Source organism: Pelophylax lessonae (genome assembly GCF_965119305.1).
Source record: "Pelophylax lessonae genome assembly, chromosome: 6".
In the NCBI taxonomy this organism is placed as follows: Eukaryota; Metazoa; Chordata; class Amphibia; order Anura; family Ranidae; genus Pelophylax; species Pelophylax lessonae.
Genome location: NC_138773.1, coordinates 299,420,444 through 299,448,165, shown reverse-complemented (window position 1 = coordinate 299,448,165; position 27,722 = coordinate 299,420,444). Strand labels below are relative to the sequence as shown.

The 27,722-nt window shown below is 45.2% G+C and overlaps 1 protein-coding gene across 1 annotated transcript in view; it reads right to left on the bottom strand.

The window, feature by feature from the left end:
- Positions 1–4,137: 4,137 nt before the first annotated feature.
- The window catches only part of LOC309559134 (uncharacterized protein), a 58,195-nt gene continuing 34,610 nt past the window's right edge, over positions 4,138–27,722 (bottom strand). The window contains exon 2 of the mRNA XM_082262281.1: positions 4,138–5,259. Coding sequence (XP_082118407.1) covers positions 4,230–5,249 — 1,020 coding nt within the window. The 5' untranslated portion in view covers positions 5,250–5,259 and the 3' untranslated portion in view covers positions 4,138–4,229. The remainder of the gene's footprint in view (positions 5,260–27,722) is intronic.

The following is a 27,722-nucleotide window of genomic DNA, read 5'->3' as shown; positions in this document are numbered from 1 at the left end:
CCAGGTTTTTTCCTGTTAGAGAGGAACACGGCCTAAGGGGTGCTTGCTCGCCACCTTAAGCTATTCTGCTGTGTCTTCATTTCAGGCTGCAAAAGCAACAAAATGTGATTTGTATGTTTAAAAAGGAGGGGGTGATTTTCTATACCCACTGTATATCTTACATGGGTACACCGTACACCAGCAGTCTGAAACAATGGCAGACCAGACTTATCATAGCTCATGCACAGGTGTGTGAATGTGGTGGCTGAGTGAACAGAGCCTTATACACCTGTGCTATTCTCATTGTGACAGTGGGAGCATCAATTGTATACCCCTGTATGCTGTGGTCTTTAAAGTGCCCATCTAGTAGTTTTTTTTAAACTATCGATGCTCCCTGCTGATACGACTGCTTGTGGAAGAGAATTCCACATCCTTACTGCTCTGACAGCGAAGAACCCCGTACGTACTTAAAGGTTAAACAGCCTTTCCTCTAGTTTTATCTTATTGTATTCCCTTTCTCTGAATAGTTTGTTCCTTATGCTAGGGTCGCCAGTATAGTATTTGTACATTGATATCATATCCCCCCCTTAATCATCTCTTCTCCAGAGCAGAGAGAATAAGGTAAGTGTTTGTAGTCTTTCCTCATAGCTGATGTCCTCCATTCCCCTAATTATTTTTGTTGCCCTTCTCTGGACTCTCTCCAGTTCCAGCACATCCTTCCTGAGGACCGGTGCCCAGAACTGGACAGCATACTCCAGATGTGGCCGGACCAGAGTCTTGTAGAGAGGGAGAATAATCTCTTTATTTCTGGAGTGAATCCCCTTTTTTATACATCCCAGTATTCTGTTGGCTTTGCTTGCAGCAGCTTGGCATTGCATGCCACTGCCAAGCCTGTTGTCTACCAGTACCCCCAGGTCCTTTTCCATCTTAGATTCACCCAGAGGTTCCCCCTAGTGAGTAGCTTGCTTTCTGGTTTCTGGTACCAATTTGCATTCAGGAGTGCATTAAACATTGCACACTTAGCTTAAAATCTTGATTAGCAGCTCACAGGAGCAGAGAGAACAATGGCGACAACAATGAGTGCAGCAGAGTAACATCTATCCAACACAGCCAGGGATTAGTGGGCAAGCTGGGGGCAGACACAATGAGAATGATTGGAGCTGTTAAATTGAAGCACTGATGGCGGGGCTCCCGCCCTTTGTTCCGTGCAAACAGCCGGCATCAGCGGTGTGTATACATTGCTGGCTGGGGAACAAGGTGGCAGGGACAGGACCAATTGTAACTACTGTATGTGTACCCACAATAGTGTATTATACACCACTGTGGCTGCACATACAGTAGTTAAAACTGGTCCTGCCACAGCAGCTGTTTGTCTATGAACGGGACTAACAGGTGGAGTCCCACATATCTGCCCCGCCCACCGTCAGTGCTTCATTTTGACAGCGCCACTCTCTCATTGCAACTGCCCTTGACTTGCCCACCAATCACTGGATGCAGAATAAATGTTATATTGCTGATATGTAGCCCCGAGTTCCCAGCCAACCCCAGGCCTTGGGACTCGGGGCTAATAATTTAAAAAAGCAAAATGAGACCTGGGGCTTTTTGGGGGCCCACTTGGGGCTATAGCCCGAGTCAGCCCCTCCCGACACCACTGCATATAGGACGTCCCAGATCGTGGGTAGAATTGCCACGATTCTGCACCATAGCAAGTCGCGGGACACCCGTGCAATTCCCATGAACTGCAATGGCACCCCAAACATGGCGCAATTTTGCCACCTGACGAATCACGGTAAAATAGCACAAACAGAATCGCGGGACATCTGTCGCCTAGAGAAAGTACAAGAACTTCTTTTGGGCCAGAAGCATCCCGAAATTTACCACGATTCGTCAGGCGACAATATCCAGCTGCGTTTGGGGTGCCTTTGCAAGTCGCTGGAATCCCACGAGCGTCCTGCAACTTGCAATGGTTCAGAATTGCGACAATTCTGCCCACAATCCGAGATGCCTATATGTGAATGGAGCCTAACACTTTAAAGCGTAACTCCACTCTTGTTGAGAAAAATAATTATTGCCCTCTAATTCAATTACAATATGATTTGTGTCACAGTTGTATATGCTATATATATATATTGTTTTTTTTTTTCTTGATTTGCTGTTTCCCCCCCCCCCCCCTCTCCTCGAAAGTGGAGTTACCCTTTAACCAGTTCCCGACCGGCCGCTGCCTTTTTACCGCGGCAATGCTGAGCAAATCAACGTAGGTCTACATCGGTCGCGAGCAGGCAGCTAGGGGGCGAGCCGCCGGCTGCACGCTCCCACCCCCACTGGTCAGCGGGGAAGCTGATGCACAGGTCAGGCAGCTCCGATTGCCACCTGACACCCGCAATCTTCCCAGCTTAGAGAGAAGAACAGTCACCTGTTGTAAACACAGCTGACCATTCTCTCTGGAATGAGAATAGAGCCCATGTGATCCTTCTATATAGGTGGCCAGTCAGCGGTCACATGACCATGACATCAATCGGCGGGAAGGCTGAATGGGGATGGTGAGTGCACTGGGGCTGTCAGAGGAGCCTGTACCGCCGCTCAGCATGACCTTTTTTTTCCAGCACGATTATCATTAACTGCTTAACACCATTTGTCACTCCATTGCTCTTGAATTAACTGTCTAATTTTAGTAGTAGTCTCTCCACTCCCAGGCCCAAAGGACAGGCTGATCTGGGGACCCTCCGCTCTGTCAAAACCCCATATCCCTGTCAACCCTTCCCCTCTCTCTCTCCCCCGTGTCAAACCTCCCTCTCCCCATGTCAAACCCCCCCCCCCCCCCTCTCTCTCTCTCTCTCTCTCTCTCTCGTGTCAAACCCCTCTCTCTCTGTGTGTCAACCCCCCCCTCTCTCAAGCCCCCTTCTCTCTCTCTGTGTCAACCCCCCCTCTCTTGCTGTTCACACCTGGCAAAATGTTTGCCCATTGGAGAACTTTATACTGGGCCAACAAGGGGCACCTGAGAAACCTTCCATTCTCTTGTATACATTTTTTTTTTTTTAATGGGACAGGGAGGATTAGGAAACAATATTAGGCTACATAGGTATCTTTAGTTTCCCTTCACATGGTAGAGAACTAATATAGGAACATCACCTTTTAACAATGCAGAAAATGATTAAAATCGATCTGAACAAGAAAAAAATTAAATGGGGGGGGGGTGGTAGTGCATGTCGATACAGCTCCTCGCCAAGGGCGCTGGAGACCCTAGGTACGCCTCTTCACCATTTAGCAATAACAGGAGTTAGTATCTCAGTGTTCCTAATTAAAAGTTAATTAGAAACTGATCACTAAAGCAGGTTCAGTTAGCTACTCAGGTGGCATCTTGAAGTCATCAGTTGCTCCTAGTTCCAAGTTTTGCAAAATTAGTTGCCACCTGGCATAAATGGCTACCTATGCAGTAAGCTACACATGTAAATGCACAAAAATGTTCCATGTGTCAGATCACTAAAAGAGGCTAATGCAATTTGCTTAGCTTACCTCAGTGAGCCATTTTCTTTAATGGTGCCATATTCAATGTGCCCACGTTACAAATTGCAGAAAAGAATTAGACAGCTAAGATCTTGCTGATTGGTACAATTAGATTTTTTTCCAACCAATGAGTAACTGCACAAAAAAAAAAAAAAAAAATTACATCTAAAACTAGTTTAAATGCAGCTGTGTTTTGTGGAATTAAACTTAAATAATTAGTACACATGAAATGCAATTTCAAAGTATATTTATTAAACAGAATTAAGGTACAAATGTCACCACTCTAAGACTGCCAAGGTTTTCATTTTAAAGTGGTCCATGGCATTATTCATACTGGGCAAAGTAACAGGATTTCTTCAGACAGGACTTGGAATAGATTGCACTTGCTACCCCTGATCTGCTACTAGGGGTACCAGTACATGCAGCTTTGGGAAGTTAGAACAATTCCCCCCCCCCCCCCATATCTCCCCACACTAAGTGCTTGATGCCCAGGTGGTCAAACACCAAACACAGGAATGTTCCACGGCCCTAAAAAGGTTTCACTGGTTAGAAAGTCAGATGTACACAGGAATCAACAGGTATGGCAGCAGAGCATTGATCACAGGGAGAGCAAGGACAAGCTGCCCAAAGTCTTTTCTGTGAAAGCCTTACATTGCTCAGTGTGAAATCGTACAGGTTCACTTTAATGGTACAGTGCTAATAGGAGTGACCGAAGCCACATCAACATTGGAAATCCAGAACCAATTTCATGCATGTGGCAGGGGGTTATCAGTAGGTGGAGTAGGGTTGTCAAGAATTCTCACATCCCGGCAATATAGCACAGGCTCTTTTCCCAAGCCCATCTGGTAGACATAGATGTAGACTTTTTGTTGGGGCTTCACAGTGAGGGTTATTGTCTCTTCAACTTCAGTGACCTCATTCCAATTCTCCTTCTCTGCGTTTGTACTAGATCCACCATATTCAGCTGAAAGGGAAAACTGGACCTTTGCAATTAAAGCACTCAATCCTCCTGTCTCAGCCGAGACAGTTGCCGACACTTTCCAGTTGTGCTCTATAATGGACATCTTCTCCTTCTCATATCCAACCTTCTTGGCAACCCGATTCTTCCATTCAAGGGGGGTCTGGGAGTTATTGTCAATGGTCTTGATGCACACCCACTCACCAAAAGAGGAGCCCTTGGCAATAGCCAGACCTCCAGGCAGAAAGCTATAGATGCTAGGATGGAACGAGTAGGTTGCAACAACCTCATTTTTGTTGAAGTTAGTACATTTTGTGTACTTAATTCCTCCCCACTGGTCCTCTGGGTTCACAAAATAGTAGTAATCTTTCAAACCAAAATAGTAAAGCCCATTTCTGCATTCCGGGTGTAGCGTGAATTCTGCAGCATCTTCATCTTTGTTCATGTTCGTTGTTCGGCGATAGACCCCTCGGTCCTGAAAAATGATATAGAAGTACCCAAAAGCTGAACAATAGTGACTGCCCCCTTGACAGTTGGGGTGTAGGGAATAAACAACTGCACTCTCATCTTTGTTCAGGTTTGTAACGCGACGGTAATGGTCCGACTTGATGATGTAGAAGTGGTCATCCTCATAGGCCAAGTAATGATCTCCATTCCTGCAGGATGGGTGCAAGCTGAAGATCTCCAGATCTTCTCCATGATTAAAGTTTGTTGATCTCATGTAACAATTCAGGTCTGGCCTGATGATATAGTAATACTCGTCCACGCCACAAAAATCTGCTTTGCTTTTGCTCTTAGGGACAATCATAGCTGAGAGTCTGGAAGGAAGAACACATGAAATTATGAGAAAAAGATGCACCCATTAACCAGTTAAGCTATATCAAAATATATATATACTCCCAAACAGCCAATGGCTTTGAGTGATCTGGGGGGAACTAGTGGGGTGTACCAGGCTTAAAGTAATGCCTGGGGAATATGCTCAGTCATTCACTTCAACCAGAGTTGACTACAACTCTGGTTGAAGTGAATGACTGAGCATATTCCCCAGGCATTACTTTAAGCCTGGTACACCCCACTAGTTCCTCCCAGATCACTCAAAGCCATTGGCTGTTTGGGAATCGGTCAGCTGCTGGTTTTCCAGCATGCTTGTCTGACAGATGGCGACGAAAAGCCAGCTTCTCTCAGACCTGCTGCCATACACAAAGGCTGAATGTTGGCCAGTGTGTACTAGGCTTTAAGTTGGTGGTCCGAGTAGTGAAATTACCCATTTCCTCAGAGGGAGCCCCCAGTCAGTGACAGCTGCTGAGCATTACATAGATCTGAATGAGGAACGTATGGCTATCACAGCACCAACTTAATTTGCAGTTATAAAGGGTCATGGAGCTAAATGACGAAAGGTGCAAAGGAAGTGAATGCAAACTTGAATATTCCCCCTCAAAACATGGGTGATCATATGATGGTCTTGTGTAGGAGGCCAAATTTTTCCCAGATCTGTAATCTTTTAGCACTGCACAGTTACATTTCATGCCTTAAATCCTTTTAAGCATATGTCCAAAGAAAGGTGTGTTATAGTAAACCATCTGTGCATTAATGTATGGAACACACAGCTTAGGCAATGGCAAAGAAATAGATCTTTATTCACACCACAATCCCCATATCCTCCATTTTTCCAGGTTTTGTGTTTGACTTGGAAGTGTGCATGCTCTCGTACACCTGAAAACATGGTGTGAGTGGATCTCAGACAAATACAATAAATCAGTGGTTCATCCCATCCCTAGGCAGGTAGTAAACATTGGAAAAAAAAAAAAACCACCACACACACCCGTCCTACCATTACTGGCTTTTTTGAAATACATGTTGCCTGGCTGTCATACTGATTCAATCCCTTCTATACTCAGTGCCTCATCTGGAACAAGCCTACAGATCAGATCTGACTTCCCTGATCTGCAGGCTGTTCTGAGTCAGTGGCACAGACACCAGAAAGTGCCAGGCAACTAGAATTTTCAGAAGCTCGGCAATGGCAGCCTACACAATTTACCCAGTGCAGGTTTCCTTTGTTCTTGCTTACATTTACAATCAGAAGCCACTTTGCTAAAGCCAGACAAGTAGAAGATAGAATTTCTGATTATTTGCTTTAGATGTGGGAATGCCCTTGGCTTCATCTCTCTGAGCTTATCCAATCCTACCCCAATGCTTTGTGTCCCATTATTATGCTGGGTGGCCTCAAAAGTCAATTATAGTGCATGTTTGGCCAGAGCAGATAAGGCCCAAGCATGAAGATACTAGTAAAACTAACCATCTTCAGGTAAAGTTGCCCAAGGATCTCTAGAAAGCAATAGAAGAGTTTTGCAGACAACACTGATTACCTACAACAATATAGTAATGGTAGGTCTCACCCCTAGGCCTGACCTTGAGGATTCTTCAAGAGACAGGAGACACTTGACTAAAAGCAGGCAGATAGGGAGGGGGAAAAAAAAAAAAAACTAAAAACCTCCCTACTTCTACCATATAAGTGAGCACATGAACACATCCATGTAAAATAAAATAAATAAATGATTCATTATACAACCATTACCTGTTATTTACAATTTTCAGTATAAGAAAATTGGATTTTTGACTTACCGTAAAATCCTTTTCTCTTAAGCTCATTGACAGACGCAGTCCTCTTTGATTAATATCAGTAGGGTTATACTGCCCCCTACAGGAGTAGGACACTAGGCAGGAAAAACGTTCTGGCCACACCTTAGGGGCAGTCCCAGAGGGTATATACTCTCTCTCCCTGCTACAGGATGTCAGTTATGTAACAAAGCAGTGTCAGAGAATTTAACCCAACCCAACTCAAAATAGAGGGGCGGGTACTGCGTCTGTCAATGAGCTTAAGAGAAAAGGATTTTACGGTAAGTCAAAAATCCAATTTTCTCTGTCGCTCATTGACAGACGCAGTCCTCTTTGATTAATATCAGTAGGGACGTCCCAAAGCAGTGCCACAAATGAGGGGGTCGGATAACGGAAATCAAAATCCAATCCAGAAGGCCCAACCGGTGCCCACCAGAAGTCTTAAAGGCTCATCGGACAAAAGGATGAGACTCAACTGAAAACCCAACAGAAGAAGTCTTAAAGGCTCACCGGACAAAAGGATGAGACTCAACTGAAAACCCAACAGAAAAAAACCCTTGAGGTAGACCACCGGTCTCCTCAAACAGCGGCTTGCAGAACCTTGCGGCCAAAAGAGGCATCCGCCGATGCCAGCACATCAACTTTATAAAATTTTGTAAAGGTATGAACCGACGACCAGGTAGCCGCCTTGCAAACCTGAACCACTGACGCCTGATGGCGAAAGGCCCAGGAAGCACTAAGCGCCCGAGTGGAGTGTGCCTTAACAGGGAACGGAGGAACCCGACCCTTAATAGAATAAGCCTGTACCACCGTCTGTCTGATCCATCTAGAGATAGTCGTGGCAGACGCAGGCAACCCCTTTCTAGGGCCATCCGTGATCACAAACAGTGAATCCGTCTTACGGAAAGATTCCGTAGTAGTCAAGTACACCCTGATCGCCCGAACCACATCCAAGGAGTGTAACGCAAACTCCCGAGGATGACTGGGCTTAGGACACAGGGAAGGTAGCACAATATCCTCATTTAGATGAAACTCCGAAACCACCTTAGGAAGAAAGGATGGATTCGGACGAAGAAGCACCTTATCCCTATGAACCACCAGATATGGGGAACGACAGTTCTGACACCCTGCGTGCAGAAGTGATAGCCACCAAAAAGGCCACCTTCTGGGATAAGGTAAGCAAGGGAATCTCCCTAATATTTTCAAAGGGAGGTTTCTGAAGAACCGACAACACCAGATTAAGATCCCAGGGCGGCAAGGGCGCGCGCACTGGCAGAGCCAGGTGCCGCACCCCCTGGATGAAATCCCGCACCAAGGACTGAGTAGCCAGAGGCTTCTGAAAGAAGATTGCTAACGCTGAAACCTGACCCTTGATAGTGCTCAAGGCCAGTTTCTGCTCAACCCCTTGTTGCAGAAAAGCCAATATCCGGGCCACCGAGTAAGAACGTGATGGGAACCCAAGGGATTCACACCACGCGATATAAGACTTCCATGTGCAATGATAGACCTTCCTGGAAGTCGCTTTCCTTGCTTTAATTAGAGTAGGGATAACTGAAGCTGACAACCCTTTGTCCTTCAGCACCTGGGTCTCAACAGCCAGGCCGTTAAAGCCAGCGATCGTAAAGCAGGATGGAAGATCGGTCCCTGAGTCAGCAGATCCTCCCTGAGAGGAAGTCGCCAAGGAGCGTCTGCGACCAGCCTGACCAGGTCCTGCGAAGGAGTTTCGGCAGCAACTTGAGAGGAGGGAAGGCATACAGTAGCTGATACTGCCCCCACGGGGCGACCAGCGCGTCTGCGGCGTCCGCTAGAGGATCGCGGGAGCGGGCTACAAACCTCTGCACCTTCCTGTTGAGTCGAGATGCCAACAGATCCACATCTGGGGTGCCCCAACGAAGGCACAATTGGTGAAATATCTCTGGATGAAGAGACCATTCCCCTTGATCCAGAATCTGACGGCTGAGAGAATCTGCCTGCCAATTTTCCACCCCCGGAATGAATACCGCGGAGAGAGCTGGAACAAATCGTTCCGCCCAACGAAGGATGCCGGCCACTTCTACGGCCGCCAGGACACTCTTGGTACCCCTCTGGGGATTGACGTAAGCCACTGCCGTGGCATTGTCCGACTGGATCCGCACCGGGCTGCCCCGGAACTGTTCGGTCCAGTGAATCAGACAAAGTCTGATCGCTCTCAGTTCCAATACATTTATCGGTAACCTGGATTCTTCCAGGGACCAGAGCCCCTGAGCAGATCATCTGCCGAGAACCCCACCCCACCCGGATAGACTGGCATCCGTGGTGACAATCGTCCAATAGATTGGAAGAAATGACTTCCCCTGACTGAGCATTGGTGACCGAAGCCACCAAACCAGAGATTCCTTGGTCCGTTCGCTCAGCCGGATCCGATTGTCCAGGGAATCGGGATTCCGGTTCCATTTGAGAAGAATCTCCTTTTGAAGAATCCAGGTATGAGACTGGGCAAACGGTACTGCTTCGAAGGAGGCCACCATCAGTCCCAGAACCCTCATGCAAGTCCGCAGGGAAGGCCAGTTGACGGTCAATAATAACTGAGTCGTCGACTGAATCTTCCGGAGTTTCTCCGCCGGGAGAAACACCTTTGCCAAGGATGTATCCAAAGTTAGGCCCAGATAGTTCAGTCTCCTGGTGGGGAGCAGAGATGATTTCTGCCGGTTCACCAGCCACCCGAACTCTTCCAAAGAGATCATAGTGATCTCCAAGTTTAGCAACAGAGGCTGCGGAGACTCCGCACGGAGTAGAAGGTCGTCTAGGTAGCCTAGAACCGAAATGCCCCGCTGTCGCAACAGTGCCAAAACTGGGGCCAAGACCTTTGTGAAGACCCGGGGAGCAGAGGCGAGACCAAAGGGTAACGCCGCAAACTGATAATGGTTCTCTCCCACGGAAAAGTGAAGAAAACGCTGATGTCCTGCGTAAATGGGAATGTGAAGATAGGCATCCTTGATGTCTATGGACGCCAGAAAATCCCTCTGATGCAGGGAGGCCACTACTGTGCGAATGGATTCCATCTTGAATTTTTGCACCCGGACAAAATGATTGAGTGCTCTCAAGTCCAGAATTGGACACACCTTGCCCTCTTTTCTGGGTATTGTGAATAGGTTCGAATAGAACCCCTGAAAACGTTCTGTCCAAGGAACGTGGACCACCACTCCTTGTTGCATCAAATCCGTCACTGCCCCCCGCAAAGCTTCTAAGCGGTCCGGGGATAGTCGGATATTGGAAGGGAAGAACCGCACCGGTGGAAGTGATCGAAACTCGATCTTGTATCCCGACCGTATGACCTCTTGAACCCATTTGTCTGGAATCCTGGAGAGCCATGGGTCCGGAAACCGGTGAAGACGTCCCCCCACCCCAAATATGGGTGGGGGCGCACCTTCAGGCTGTATTGGTCTTAACTTCAGGTCTGGTAGAGCCGGACCTTTGTTTACTCGACCAGCGCACTTTGAAACCCCCTGGGGGGCTTTGGAGGACTTCGCCTTATCGCCCGCCCCAGAGGAGCGAAAAAACTTTTTATGAGCGGAAAAGGAAGGTCCCCGTCTGCGACGAGGTCCTTTCCCCTTAGTAGTCTGTGGTAAAAAGGTGCTCTTGCCACCAGTGATACCCTTGATGATCTCATCCAAGGTGGCACCAAACAGGCGATCCCCTTGGAAGGGGAGATTAACCAAGGCTTTTTTGGAAGCTTGATCCGCCGACCAACATTTTAACCACAGCATACTCCGGAGGACCACCGCCGAGATCGATACTCGCCCCATTAATGGAGCGGCGTCCAGGGGGGCGTCACAGACAAACTGTAACGCTTGTACCATCTGCTCCAGCAAGTCCGATACTGCCGGGGGGAGACTCCTCCCCTCCAGATCTCGGCGTAACAACTTGGTCCACTCTGTCAATGTTTGTGCAACCAGAGCAATGGTGAACACTGGCCTAAAGGCTGACCCTATCAGGGAAAATATAGAGCGGGATATAGATTCCGCTTTACGGTCCACCGGATCCCGAAAAGACGGAGCGTCCTCCAACGGGATAACAGTAGCTTTATTTAGTCTGGAAATCGGCGAATCTACCGACGGTGGTACCGTCCATTTATTAGGGAGGGATTCTTCAAACAAATAGCGTCTAGCAATTCGTTTGGAAATACCAGGGGTTCGTTTTGGACGGACCCATTCTTCCTTAATTATATCTTGAAAACATTTGGGCAAAGGAAACACCTTTGCCATCTTGGTAGGCTTGCGAGTACCAAAAGCAATTTCAGTATCAACTGCTTCCGTAGGTATAAGCTCAAGTCTTAAAGTTTCCCGCACAGACACAATCAGTGCGTCTACCAGCGCTTCATCTTGCGCTATAGCGGAGGCAGAAATGTCTTCCTCGCTATCCGAGTAGATGGGATACGAGGCACTAGCCCCAGAAGAGGGACCTGCAGCCGCCGCGACAGGCTCAGAATCTGTATCTGAAGTGTCAGATGAAATAGGGGTAGGCGGGGTTCGCTTTTTCGCCCGCCATCCCTGACAGGCTACCTCCACCCGGGATACAAAAGACTCCAAAACCGCTGACAATGCATCAATAGTAAGTGGAGAACTGGAGGGTCCTGCGGCCACCTCGAGGGGATCAGGTGGGGATACACGTGTGGCAGGGTCCATGACAAATCCAGGGACACCTGCCAGCAAACAAGGATTGCAAAAGAAAAAAACTTTTTTTTTGTATGTAATCCCCCAGCGCAACAGCGCCCCTCAGTGCCACCTGCTTCGGACCCCCACAGAGAGAGAGAGAGACCCCAAGGGCTCACCACCTGATGCACAGAAGCTTCTACCGACCTGCTCTCAGCGCTGTCCTTACAGAACAGGAAGTCTTATGGATCGATTTACCCGGGTAAAGGAGGCGGCTCCGCCCCTTTACTCGTCTTCCGGCACTCCCACCGCTGCTCCTCGAGGCAGCTGGGTGTATGCAAGATGGCCGCCGCCATACAGGAGACATTGGGCTACGCCAAAATGGTGGCCCCGCGCGGCCCACGGAAGGATGGCGGCCCCGTGCGGCCCACGGAAGGATGGCGGCTCCGTGCGGCCCACGGAAGGATGGCGGCTCGTGCGGCTGCATCTCTAATAGAGGACTCCCTGTGCGATAGGTAGGTGCCTGATAGTATCACCCCTCTGCACAACTGTTTCAACAGAAATGCCAGCGGCGCCCTGTCTCCATCCTTGACCGACATCAGTCATGGATTCCTTAGTCCTTTTACAATGCAGGCTTTCCTTGCAGCGACAGATTCATATAGATTGTCAGCTCCCAAACCAAGCCTCCTGGAGTGGTATACCTTACTCACCAACTCACACTAGCAAGGGGGAGATATGTGAAGTGTGTCACTGGATAGAGGGGAACCCGGGATCATGAGGGTCCAACCATCCACAGAGGGGCCCGCATCCATTCCCAAAACCCGACAGGGGGAGAGGGGGAACATTCTACTCACCATACCAGAACAGGCGGGCACCCACTCCTAACAGAACCCCTCTCCACCGAGGTGGGGGGCTGTCGACCAATACGGACGCCGCGACTCAGTTTCTGACTGGTCGTAGGCGACCTGGCGAGACGTTTAACTCGCGGGGCCAGTCCCCGTCCAGTGGGACTATGTCGCGGCCGACCCAGCGCGGAGCTAGGGCCTGCATGCGCTCGTAGGCCGGCTGGGGTGACCACTGGATCTCAACATCCAGCCCGTCGCCCAGCTCCAGCATAATTGCTTGAAGATCTCACAGGAACAAAAACTGGAGAGAAAAAGCTAACTAAAAAAGATTTATCTAAAAAAGCTTGCCAGGACCAGAGATCCCAGCAAGGAACTTAGGTCCTTACTCCTGACTAGGCAGAAAAAAACTGACATCCTGTAGCAGGGAGAGAGAGGATATACCCTCTGGGACTGCCCCTAAGGTGTGGCCAGAACGTTTTTCCTGCCTAGTGTCCTACTCCTGTAGGGGGCAGTATAACCCTACTGATATTAATCAAAGAGGACTGCGTCTGTCAATGAGCGACAGAGAAATGACACTATAAAAGGTTAGAGAAGGATTCTTCCATATACTTACAATGTAAAGCCTCAGTGCAGCACTGAATAAAGATCCGTGGTGATCAGTACATGTGAGCCCAACAATCTGAGCTCCTTCTTATATATGGAGATCACCCAACACTCTGAACTCTGATTGGGAGGGTTCACCTTCATTATAATCACCTGATACAATCTCAAGGAGACTTTTATCAAGAAAATGAGTCACACAATTGCAATTCGGATTGCTTTTCATCTAGAAAAGTATATGTGTGTATATGGGTTTTTTTTGTGCATATTTTTATCCCCTGGAATCATAGGCAGCCACCTTTAAAGCAGAACAAAGCACAAACATTGTTTTAAAAATGATTTTAGATGGCGTAAGGGAGGGTTAGTACCCTTGTCAGTTTTTTGTTTTTTTTTGCCCTCTATTGGGGAGATTTCCCTTCACTTCCTGTCCCAAAGCCAAAACAGGAAGTAAGAGGAAATCCCTCCAAAGTAAGGGAGTCCCTGGTTGTCACCAGAAATAGTGTCCCCATTGGAAGATCTATTCATGTTCTGGGGACATCCCAAAATTTGTAATTTTTTCATTATTTTTACAGTCATGATAAGCATGTGAAATAAAGAGGGAATCACAGAGACACGGACAGCAATATAAATCTGACAAATGTTCTAGTCCATCTTCACTCTATCAAAACTAAAAAAAAAGTTTTTTTTTTTAGGTTTACTTTAACTCCTCATTTGCAAAAACATACTTAATGCACCCTAAATATGGGGGTAGCATGTAACATGGTCTAAGGGCTCATTGACACAAGCTTTGCTTTGGTGTCTGAAGAGCTATTCGCATTGCATTGCTTCCTCACCACCTGCTTTATGTTCAATTCAAGTTTATTAAGGCCCCTTTCACACTTGCAGCTCCGTCGGCGGACTCCGTTTTTCTCAGCGGGTTATCGATCCGCCAATCCCCCGCTGAGCAGGTGGATGGCAGCTCTGTCTCCGCGCTGTGTGAAGAGACGGAGCTGTCAGGTCTCTGCTCTTCTCTATGGGGGAATCGGATGAGAATGGACTGCCTGTCCGATCTCATCCAATCCGATCCGCCAGATGGATGGAAAATAGGGTTTCCATCTGTCCATATTTGAGGGACAGGATCGGATCAGATGTCAGTGGACATGTCTCCGCTGACATTCGATGCCCCATAGAGATGCATGGGGTGACCGTTCAGATCTGCCTGAAAAACTGACAGGCGGATCTGAACGGTCCGCATGTGTGAAGGGGGGCATTAAAAACGTTTTTTACATACAACATTTTCTACATAGTTGGTACTATCATACCACCAACCACAATACAAAGCAAAAATATGTCAACAACACTTATGAGAGTCACTAAGCATAGAGGGGTGCATTGTATATAATACAAATGCCCCCTCAAAAAAAAAAAAAAAATATGACTTGTTAAATAGACCTACAGTATGTTAGTAAACAGATGGACCAATACACTTACCTATCTACAGGACATGTGCATTATGAAAAAATTGTTTTGTGTAGTTTTGATTCGGTATTTAACCACTTCCATACCGGGCCATTATAAAATGACACCGGCAGGAAGTCTTTGCCGATCCGGGTGGGCGTCATATGACGTCCGCCCGCTCTCTCCGCTACTGTGCGCCACCGGGGCGCGCAGCGCGGCGATCTGGGGTGAAGCTCGTCCCTCGGACTGAGCCCAACCCCGATCAAGGTAAACAGCCAATGAAATTGGCTGTTTACCACGTGATCGGCTGTGTCAATCACAGCCGATCACATGAGTGGCTCCAGCGCGAGCCGCTCGTTCTCTCTTCAATGGACGCCCCCGGGTGCGCGCAGCACGGCGATCGTGGACAAGGCTCGTCCCTCAGACAGAGCCCATCCCCGATCTAGGTAAAGAGCCAATGAAATTTGTTTTTTACCACGTGACTGGCTGTCAATCACAGCCGGTCACAGAATGTCAACAGAGAACACGGTAAATAGCTGTCACCATGTTCTCCTCCTCCCACACTGATCCTGTGTGAGGAGGAGATTGCGGTAACAGCTAGTTACCAATTACAGTGCACCCCAAAACACACTGATTGCCCCCCCCCCAATAAAGAGCACCTGTCACTAGCCCATCAAAGTACCCGTCACTAGCCCATCAAAGTAACTGTCACTAGCCCATCAAAGTACCTGTCACTAGGGGGGCGTGGCCTGGAGCGTGATGGGATAAGTCACATGTGGTGAGAGCTCCGTCTACCCGGTCTCCGTTATAACTATTCTGCCACGATAATCTGGACTATACTTACCTTATTTCACTCCCTGGACTCTCCTGACCCTCCGGGCACTATGTCGCCGCCTGAACGATCCACAGCTACCGGATCGCAGCTTGATAAGTTTCGCCGGCAGGATCCAGCCTTGGAGGCTGAAGATGGCGCAGGCTCCTCCTCCACCTCGGAGCAGACTACGGCGGACACTAACAAGGTACTGGAAGCTATTTCTCTGTGCCAAAGTACTCTTACCTCAAAGATCGAAGAGGTCAAGATAGACATCTCCCTGATTCGGCAGGATATGTCCAAGCTGCGGGAGCGGGTCAATGAGGCTGAGACCCGGATGAGCGCGGCAAAAGATATCCTGCATCCCCTGCAGCACTCCGCTGAGGACTTCACACGGCAGATTCAGCAACTTCACTCTAAGCAAGACGATATGGAGAATCGTCTGCGGCGCTGTAATCTTCATTTCATCGGCCTGCCTGAACGTGCTGAAGGTACAGATCCGGCTGGGTTCCTGGAGGACCTTCTTATCCAAGCCTACGGTCGTGAGTCCTTCTCGGTGATGTTTGCAGTGGAGAGGGCTCATCGGGTTCCAGCGCGACCCCCTCCTCCTGGTGCACCGGCCCGCACGTTTATCGCCAAATTCCTCAATTTCCGGGATAGGGATAAGATTCTTCGCCTCTCCAGGGACAAGGGGAACCACCCTTTACAACAAGGCCATGTTGCAGTGTTTCCAGATTTCTCCAGTGAGGTCCAGCGTCAGCGTGCCGTTTCCTGGAAGTTAAGCGCCGCATGCGAGCCTTGCACCTGAAGTACGCCATGTTGTATCCGGCTCGCCTTCGGGTGGAAGCAGACGATTGCGTCCAGTTTTTTGAGGACCCTGCCCTGGCCATGGACTGGCTAGACCGGCGTAATGTCGCCCCTGCCTGAAGCTTCTCCCTTTACTGAGACTTTGGACCCTTTCCTTCTCTTGGACTTCCTGCTGGGGCGAAGGGGGATTCTTGACTGTTGTGACTAATGCCTAGTTAGTTGATCCTCCCTTCTCCCCCTTTGCACCTGCTTTTTTCAGTGCCTTCTTGGTGTGATGCCCGGAGTTCATTACTGCTGTTAAGTTTTTTCTTACCTGTGGGAATGGATATTTATTTTCTGTTATCACTGACTATGGGTAGCCCTTTTTAACTCTACTGGAGTTGCTGTGCGATCCTGTTCCCTCTAAATGGGATCTGCTCTCTCTCCACGTTACTCAGCGAGACTTTCGCCCCCAAATGCTACTGTTGGGTTATTTTTGTTTTTTCAATTTTTGTTCCTTGATTTTTCTTATATGCTTACGGATTCTCTTCCTCACTATCCTGGTGGCCTAAGTGTAGTGCCCCGGTCGACGCCTGTTCCCTAACTTGGGGCCTGGGCGGGGTACCGGAGACCTGATCTCTGATTTATTTTATTTGTGTGTTCTGTTTGGGTACTATGCTCACACATGTTGGGGTTTGTGTAGAGCCGGGTGGGTTTGGGTTTTATGTTTTTCATTTTTTACATTGCCAAGGGGTCCCCTCATGACTTTTTCTTTTTAATTTCTGCCTAGCACTGCCCATCGGGCCTTTAAATTTTTCCGGTGCATGTCCTGTCTTGGTTGCCCTGCTGACTCTGGGGGTCTTCCCCTGCTACCGTGGATGTTTGTTCTTACAGATTTTTTTGCCCCCGGATGTCGTCTCTAACTTTTTTGACGTGGAACGTCCGAGGTCTTGGGGATCTGGATTCAGCATGGTATTTACTTACTATCCCATGTGCTCCATAATGGTCGCCCTAAACAATTTGATCACCTGAAAAATGAGTTTCATTTACCGAACTCTATGTTTTTTCGATTTCTTCAACTACGCCATGCCATCTCCGCACAGTTTGGTGACGCTTATCCCCAATTGCAGCCCTTGTATGTACTATTGATTGCAAAGGGGATGAGCCGAAACAACTGATTTCTATGTTTTATGATATGCTTCTTACTTGTCGACGCAGCTGGCCTACTCTCTTAAGATCCCTTGGGTAGAGTGTGCTGGGGACATGGACGATGAGGACTGGAGTGAGGTGTTGGAAGTGGGTAAATTGGTGTCTCCTAAGATGTCTGACAGGTTAACTCAAACTTATATTTTACATAGATGCTATCTCATGCCTGTCAGAATGGCGAAGTTTGACCCTTCCTGCACCCCGGATTGCCCTAAATGCCTCCTATCTCCTGGCACCTTTGAGCACCTGATTTGGCAATGACCCAGAGTCAACTGTTTCTGGCAACAAGTTGTTTGGTTTTTGCATGTCTCATTGGATCCCAGGCAATGCCTTTTGGGCCTGTTTCCAGATCTGGAAGTTGATAAAAGTTCCCTAAAATTCATACATGAGACCTTATTCAGTGCCCGTAAGATGTTGGCTCGCAGCTGGATGCAATCCTCGCCCCCTACTCTGGCTGCGTGGATTGCAGAGATTAATGCTACTTTGCCATATAAGAAGCTGATTTATGTCAATAGGGGGTGTCCTGCTAAATATCATAAGATTTGGGATAGGTGGCTTCAGTCGTCACTGACTTGCTCTACTTAGAAGTTTCCTGAACCTGTTGAGCAACTGGTATTTTAATTCACTGTATCGACCGCACTGGCTGGGTGTTGTATTCTGTGTGGTTGGGTTGGGCCCTTCTGGTCCGCATGGGGGACCCATTGGCAGTTTGCTGGATCTCGTTTTGGGGGGGGGGAGGGGGGTTTTTGTTCTTGTTTTCTAATGCTTTGCTATTTAGGTGCTTTTTGTATTTTGTATGACGCACAATGAGCGAAATGCATTGTGGTTAATGCTAAACCCGGAACTAACAGAGGCATTCGAGGCAGTGGCTGGGACGCAAGCCGACCGGCATAAACGGAACAGGGAGAGAGATACATGAGGGAGCTGCAGATCCCCTGAGGATATTTTCCCAACACCCGTGACCCATACTGCTGAATTGCCCAGTGCCAGGAGGGCACAACAAAGAGTAAGAGGCAAATTGTTATCCTTAGTGTGTGTTTTTTTACCAAATAAACAATATTTCACTATTGGAGGCTTTTTCCTATCTTTATATGTACAGACTATATTGTCCGCCTCGAGTAACGTAGGAGCAGGATATACAAAGTATCGAGGAGAGGTCTGATCCACCCAATTTAAAGGGATCACATGCGCTGGAGGTCCTTGTGACCTGTGGAAAGCTGGTAAGAGGCCACGTGTGACACACCCCAGCACTTGGAGCACTTTTTAAAGAAAGAATCAAAGATCACAAAAACGCACTATTTGGTTGCATGAAACATCCAGAATCTTAGAGACTTTCTTCACAAATTTTTGAGCACTATTCATATTTTTTCTCTATTTATTATATGTGAATATAACTTATTGGTGGAGATATTAAGCACTTTTATAATACTTAATAATTTATTGGAAAATCAAGGTCAGCATTTGCACTCTAATTAAGTTTATGCACTATATGCACTATTTAGGTATATGCACTAATAAGCACTTTTTTGTCTGTTGCACCTAAATAATAATATCATATTTATATAATGTATACACTATCAAATATTTGTGACATAAATATTAATAAGCACCTTGATATTTAATAAGCATACTTTTTTTTTTTTTTTTTTTTTTTTAAGCATACTTTTTAATGCACGTGTCTCATATATAATATTGTCTATATATTTTTTTATATATGATTTTTATAAAATACGTGACCAACTAATATTTATATCCAGCCAAAAGATCACCAGCGCCTCTTTACCCATTTTTATATCTATTTATTGTTTTTAACAATTAAAGGGGCAGCAGGTTTTAATATCTTTAGAAAGAGCTAGGCGCCTTCGCCAACGTTTTTACAGAAAAAAACCTATAACCATCTTACGAAATTCAAATAGAATGAATTAGAATTAGAATAGAAAACATTAGAAAAGAATAGAAAAGAATAAAAATAAGAGAATAGAATAGAAAGGAATAGAATAGAAAATCAATAGAATGGAAAAAAATAGAAAGAATATATAACTACCATAATTCAAATTTTGAATAGAATGAATTCAAATTTAAATAGAAAAGACTAGAATAGAATAGAAATAAATAGAAAATAATACAAAAGAATGGAAACTGAGAGAATAGAAAGAAATAGAATAGAAAATCAATAGAATAGAATAAAATAAAATAGAAATTCTTTCTATTTTATGTTATTCTATATTTATTGTTTTTCTATTCTATCTTATTTTCTATTCCATTATTTTCTATTGTTTTGCTTTCCATTGTTTTGGATTCTATTCTAATCTATTCTATTTGAATTGATTCTATTTGAAATTTGAATTTCCGAAGAAGGTCATATTCTATTGTATTCTACTCTACTCTATTGCTTTTCAATTCTATTGTCTTATTTTGATTCTATTATTTTCCATTATTTTCTATTCTTTTCGTTTCTATTCTATTCTAATCTTTGCTATTTAACTTCATTCTATTTGAAATTCAACTTTTTGAAGATGGTTAGGCTATATTCTTTCTATTTTAATATATGCCATTCTATTCTATTTTATTCTATCCTATTCTATTCTTTTTGTATCCATTTCTATTCTCTTATTTTCTATTCTATTATTTTTTATTATTTTGGATTCCATTGTTTTTGAGTCTATTCTGCACTGTGACAGATGTGCATGGAGCACTGTGGTAACCTGTGACAATTGTTGATGGGACAATGGTGCACTGTGACAGATGTTGATGGGGCATGTGTACAATGTGACAGATGTTGATCGGACAATGGTACACTATGATAGATGTTGGTGGGGCACTGGTGCACTGTGATAGATGTTGATGGAGGAACTGGTACAATGTGACAGACGTTGATGGGACAATAGTACACTATGACAGATGTTGATGGGACAATGGTGCACTGTGACAGATGTTGATGGGGCACTGGTGCACTGTGACAGATGTTGATGGGGCACTGGTACAATGTGACAGATGTTGATGGGACAATGGTACACTATGAAAGATGTTGGTGGGGCACTGGTGCATTGTGATAGATGTTGATGGGGGCACTGGCACACTGTGACAGATGTTGATGGAACAATCGTACACTATGACATGTTGATGGGGCACTAGTCCACTGATGTGCACGGAGCACTGTGGTACTCTGTGACAGATGTTGATGGGTCAATGGTGCACTGTGACAGATGTTGATGGGACAATGGTACACTATGAAAGATGTTGGTGGAGCACTGGTGAACTGTGATAGATGTTGATGGGGGTACTGGTACACTGTGACAGATGTTGATGGGGCACTGGTACAATGTGACAGATGTTGATGGGGCACGAGTACAATGTTACAGATGTTGATGGGGCAATGGTACACTATGACATGTTGATGGGGCACTAGTCCACTGTGACAGATATTCATGGAGCACTGTGGTACCCTGTGACAGACGTTGATGAGTCAATGGTGCAATGTGACAGATGTGCATGGGGCACTAGTGGTACACTGTGACAGATGTTGATGGGACAATGGTACACTGTAACATAGTAACATAGTAGTTAAGGTTGAATAAAGACAATCATCCATCCAGCTCAACCTTTGTAGATGTGTGTGTCAGTGACAATAATCATTTCCCATATCCCTGTACATTGTGTTCTTTGAGATGCACGCCCAAGAGTCTTTTAAAAGTATCCATACTCCCCGCTGATACCACCAATTGTGGAAGAGTGTTCCACATTCTTACCACCCTCACAGTGAAAAAACCCCTATGCAGCTTAAGGTTAAACTGCTTCTCCTCCAATCTCATTGTGTGGCCCCCGTGTCCTCTTACACTCCCTGAGACTGAGTAGTTTTTTCCTATGCTGGGATCACCATTGAGATATTTGTAAATTGCTCTCAGGCGTCTCTTCTCCAGGGAGAATTAAATGTAGTGCTTGTAGACGCTCCTCATAATTAAGGTCCTCCAATCCCCTTATTAGTTTTGTTGCCCTTCTTTGGACTCTCTCTAGCTCCAGCACATCCCTTCTGATGATTGGTGACCAGAACTGGACAGAATGCTCCAGATGTGGCCGGACCAGAGTTTTGTAAAGTGACAGGATTATAGTTTTATCTCTGTAGTATATCCTCTTTTTTATGCATGCCAATATTCTGCCCGCTTAGGCAGCTGCCGCTTGACATTGCATGCTATTGCTCAGTCGGTCTTCCACTAGGACCCCCTTTCTCCACCCACAGTGGCTTCCCCCTAGTGAGTAGTTTGCGTTTATGTTTTTAGCCCCCAAGGGCATTATCCTACATTTTTCCACATTAAACCTCATTTGCTATGTAGTTGCCCACTCTATTATTTTATTCAGGTCATTCTGTAAGATTTCTGTATCCTGATATGAAGTTATTGCCCTGTCTATTTTTGGGTCATCTGCAAAAACTTAGATTGAGCTATTTATTCCATTCTTGATATCATTTAAGAATAAATTAAACAGAATAGGTCCCAGGACAGACCCTTCGGGTACTCCACTTACCGCTCCAGACCAGTTTGAGTACACGTTATTTATCATTACCCTTTGGTCGCGTTCTTGTAACCAGTTTTCTATCCAAGAACAAACATTATGGTCGATGCCTACAGACCTTAGCTTGTAGATTAAGCGTTTAAGGGGAACTGTATTGAATGCCTTTGCAAAATCCAGATACACCAAATCCGCAGATCTCCCCCTATCAAGATGGCAGCTCACCTCCTCGTAGAATGTTAACAGATTGGTCTGGCAAAAACGTCCCTTTGTAAACCCATGCTGATTACTACTAATGATACTGTTTTCTTCAGCAAATTCTTGGATATCGTCCCTTATCATCCCCTCCAATAATTTACCTACCATTGATGTTAGGTTGACTGGCCTGTAGTTCTCCAGAATATGTCTCTGCGCTTTTTTGAATATTGGTGCCACATTTGCTTTTCTCCAATCAGCTGGTACAAATCCTGTCAGTATGCTATCTGCAAAGATTAGGAACAATGGTCTAGCTATAACCCGACTGAGTTCTTTGAGAGTGACTGAGTTCTTTGAGGACTCTCGGGTGTAAGCCATCTGGTCCTGGTGATTTGTTTGTGTTAAGTTTATCAAGTCTTTTCTTTATTCCAGCCTCTGTTAGCCACAACGATACAGCCTGTGATGTGTTACTAACAATACTGTCATGGTCAGTATACCCCTCCTTTTCCTGTGTAAAAACTGAGGAGAAGAAAGCATTTAGTACAGTTGCCTTCTCTGTGTCATCTGTAACCATTCTCCCATCGTTTTTTATGTGGGCAATGTGCTCTGACCTCGCTTTTTTACTGTTAATATATCTAAAGAATTCCTTGGGTCTCTCGTAGTCTTTTTTAGCCTCCCTGTTACATTCCTTGTATTGTTAGAAAGCTGACAGCGCCCCTTCCGCTTTACATTTCTTATAGGCCATTTTTTTCTCTCTAATAAGAATTTTCACTTTACAGTTTAGCCACTCAGGTTTGACCTTGGCTCTTCTGAATTTATTTCCCATTGGAATGCACTGTGTGAAACCTTTCTTTAATAAAGAAAGCCTAAAGCATTGCCATATTTCCTCCATGTTTAATGTTTCTAGGGTTAGGTCCCAATTGATGCTCTCTAGTATTGAGCGCAGTTCAGAAAAGTTTGCTCTTCTAAAGTACAGGCTTCTTGTGCTCCCCTCGTGCCCTCTTTTTCTATGCTTGATGGTAAATGTGATCATCATGTGATCGCTAGATCCCAAGTTGTCCCGTATTGCCACATCTGAGATCAGACTCGGATTGTTTGTAATTATTACATTTAGCAATGCATTCTTTCTAGTAGGAGAATCCACCAATTGAGACATTAAGTTGTCCTGTAACACATTCATAAAATGACGGGCCTTTATTGAGTGAGCTGTCCCCTCTGTCTAGTCAATATTGGGATAATTGAAGTCCCCCATTATGATTACATTTCCCTGCTTCGCCACCATTCCCAACTGTGATAGAAGGTCTAGCTCCTCCTCATCCTTCAGGTTGGGGGCCTATAACATACTCCCACTATTACTTTCTCACTTACTCCTTCCCTGTGGAGTTCTACCCACATGGATTCCACCTCCCCCCTCGTCCCATTAACAATGTCGCTCCTCTCTAGCACCCATACATAATTTTTGATATAGAGAAATACCCCTCCCCCTCTTTTACCTTCACTGTCCTTCCTATACAAGGAATATCCTTGTATATTTGCCAGCCAGTCGTGTGAGCTGTCAAACCAAGTTTCTGTTATTCCGACAAAGTCTAAGTCCTCCTCGTCTAATAGCATTTCCAGTTTCTCTATTTTGTTAGCTAGGATCTTGGCATTTTTGTATACTCCTCTCAGTGTTGTATGAGTGGATTTTGGTTTCTCTTTAAGTATTCCCATGCTTTGTTTGTCATTTGACCATTCATTCACCCCAGGATTTGACGTTATGGTTATATTATCACTACTGACTCCCATATTACCCTTTGTCCTTTGCTCACTGCTGAATGTCACTACCTTTGAATCCCCCCCCCCCCCAACACCTAGTTTGAAAGTCCCTCTAACTTTATGGCCATCTTTCTTCCCAATAGGCTGTACTGTCCCCATTAAGGTGCAGCCCGTCCTTACTAAAGAGCCGATAACTGACTGAGAAGTCAGCCCAGTTCTCCAGGAACCCGAACCCCTCCTTCCTACACCAGTTCCTCAGCCACTTGTTTAGTTCCCTAAGCTCCCACTGCCTCTCTGGTGTGGCTCGAGGCACAGGTAGTACCATATTTTCCGGCGTATAAGACGACTGGGCATATAAGACGACCCCCCTAATTTTCAAGTTAAAACATAGGTTTTTGGGCTATACTCGCTGTATAAGACTACCCCCCTTCCGAAGTAAGACAACACCATTAAAAAACATCACATTTTTCATAGATCTCCAAGGTACCCTAGTACTGTAATACATGTAATCTCTCATAATATCTCCAAGGTACCCTAAGTATAAGTATTACCAGTAGATGTAATCTCAAGACGCTGGCTGTGCGGGAATCTTGTACCGGTATACCGTATGTACCGTAGCTTCGGCTACATACAGTATACTGCGCTGAGCCAATTACAGTGAGCGATGTATTCTGTTGTTGAATGCAAAGCCTGCTCGGATTGGCAGAGTCAGAGAGGCGGGCTGATGTTACTCCGCCAATCCGAGCAGGCTTTGCATTTAATAATAGAATACATCACTCTCCCTGATTGGCTCAGCATGGTACACTGTATGTAGCTGAAGCTACGGTACATACGGTATTCCGGTACAGGATTCCCACACATCCAGCGTCTTGAGAGATTACATCTACCGGTAATACTTATACTTAGGTTACCTTGGAGATATTATACTCGGCGTATAAGACGACCCCCATTTTTGGGGGATTTTTTTGAGGTTCAAAAGTAGTCTTATACGCCAGAAAATACAGTATTTCAGAGAAAACTCTCAATTTATTCCCCAATTCCCTGAAATCGTTTTTTAGGACTCTCCGCCTTCCTCTTATTTTGTCATTGGTGCCTATGTGCACCATGACAGACGTTGATGGGAAACTGGTGGTACACTGCGGCAAATGTTGATGGGGCACTGGTGCACTGTTACAGATGTGCATGGGGCACTGGTGGTACCTTGTGACAGATGTTGATAGGACAATGGTTCACTGTGACAGATGTTGATGGGGCATAACTGTTATATTCTTTCTATTTTTTTCTATTGCTTTTCAATTCTATTCTTTTCAATTCTATTCTATTCTAATCTCTTCAAAGTTATTCTATTTGAAAATTCGAATTTCGAATTGAATTAATTTGAATTTGAATGGAAAAGATTAGAATAGAATAGAAAATAAGAGAATAGAAAAGAATAGACTAGAAAAACAACAGAACAGAATAGAATAAAATAGAAAGAATATATAACCATCTTCCGAAATTTGAATTTCGAATAGAATGAATTTGAATTCAAATAGAAAAGATTAGAACATAATAGAAAAGAATAGAATAGAAATTCAATAGAATAAAATAAAATAAACTAGAAAGAATATAATGGTTATATTCTTTATATTTTATTCTATTCTATATTAATTGTTTTTCATTTATTTTCAAATGTATTCTCTTATTTTCTATTCTAATATTTTCTATTCAAATTCATTCTATTCAAAATTCAAATTTCTGAAGATGGTTATATTCTTTATATTTTATTTGATTCTTTTTGTTTTTCTATTCTCCTAATTTCCATTCTATTATTTTATTTTATTTTGTTAGATTATACTCGAATATATTCTTTTCAAATGCGAATTTCGAAGATGGTCATATTCTATTTTACTTTATTCTATTCTATTAAATTCTATTCTATTCTTTACTAATCTTTATTCTTTTTTTTCTATTGCTTTATTATTTTTTATTCTATTTTATTGTATTCTTTTTTAGAAAATCTATTTTACATTTTTTCTTATTGGATTTTGAATTTGAATTTGTTTTCTAATCTAATTTCTTGGTTTGTTATTTATGATTTGTTTAAATTCAGTCCTGTTCTAATTCGGTAATTTGGATACATCCAAATTTCCGAATAACTAAAAAGTCATTCGAACTTCGATTTGGAACGAAACAAACCGCACATGTCTACTATCTACAGCAGAAATCCTCAAACTACAGCCCTCCAGCTGTTGCGGAACTACACATCCCATGAGGCATTGTAAAACTCTGACATTCACAGACATGACTAGGCATGATGGGATTTGTAGTTCCTGTCCCTGAGGGCCATAGTTTGAAGACCCCTGATCTACAGGAAGGGTGCTACACACCATTTATTGGGTATTGGAGTGGAATGGACCACCGCCCTCCAGTATCTGATGGTATTGTTCATGTGTATCCAATTCATACCCCATGAAGGACTCCACCCTTTCATTATAATCCATCTCTGCCATCCACTGAGTCACAGAGGAGGACTGTGCCGCCAACCGCCATAAATGATCTCGCTGCTGTCAATCAGTGTCTGAGAAGACCTTTTTTCATATATTTGAAGGAACCCAGTAAAATAGAAAGCAAGGTGGTTTGTGGCATGTTGGGAGCAATCACCACCTGCTTTAACCCCTTGAACTCTGCACAAGTGCCCCACATTAGCATGCATTGCACAAGGTTGTGGGGTGCTTACAGAGTGGCCCCATTCACTTGAAAGCAGCAGGGGATATAATTCCTGCTGTGGCCCCAGGGAAAAGGGTTCAGTCCCCTCTCCTATACACGTCATCCAAATGACATGTACTGTGCTTGCTGTGCCTCCTGGGATATGCTGAACTCTCAGGTTTTGTCCACACAGGCTTCAGCATGTATTCATTCAAAGCATGGGCTTCATTCAAACATGCGAATGGGGTGGGTTCCCTACGACCTGTGGTGTCAAAGGACGGTATAGCATCGGCTGACAGGCATTCAGGAGGCACTAATGCAGCCTCCTGATCAGTGGCGGCTGGTGCTCAAAATGTTTGGGGGGGGCGCAAACAGAAAAATCTAATAGGCATTGCTTTGCAGCCAAAAACGCTGTAAAAAATTGCGTGACTTTGAGGTCACAAAAGTGTGAAAGGGGCCTTCAGTAATCAAGGTATAGTGCGCCCCCTTCAATGCAGAGAGACCAGCGTGCCCCCTTTCAATGCACAGTGACCAGCGTGCCCCCCTTTCAATGCACAGTGACCAGCGTGCCCCCTTTCAATGCACAGTGACCAGTGTGCCCCCCTTTCAATGCACAGTGACCAGCATGCCCCCTTTCAATGCACAGTGAGCAGTGTTTCAGTTCCCAGTGGAGGGGGGGGGGAGTGGTTTGCATTTAATGTTTACAATAATGATGCTGTGTACCTTGCTATTATTTACCTAATGGATTGTCAGCTCATGGGTCCATCTTAAAGTATTTGTAACTCTTACAGTTTCCAGTTGGGGGTTGTTTAAGATAATGATGGAAACTGTGTTCCATGCTGTCATTTACCCAATGGATTGTCAGCTTTTGGATCCATCTTGGAGTACCTATAACTTTTTCATTATCCAGTGGGGGGGGGGGGCTGCATTTAATGTTTATGATAAAGATGCAGACTGTGTACCTTGCTATCATTTACCCAATGGATTGTCAGCTCTTGGGTCCATCTTAGAGCACCTGTCTCCCAGCCTCCCATGTAGACAGCAGGCACCGTTCCTATAGCATGGCCTCTGCAGGTGTTGCTCATACCACTCGCTATGGATTCGGTGCATTTCCAGCGGAGGAGCTCTCCTTCAGCGCTGCATGGGACCTTCACCGATGCCCAGATGTGCACCAGACTCAGGGAGCGTCACACAATACACCCTGC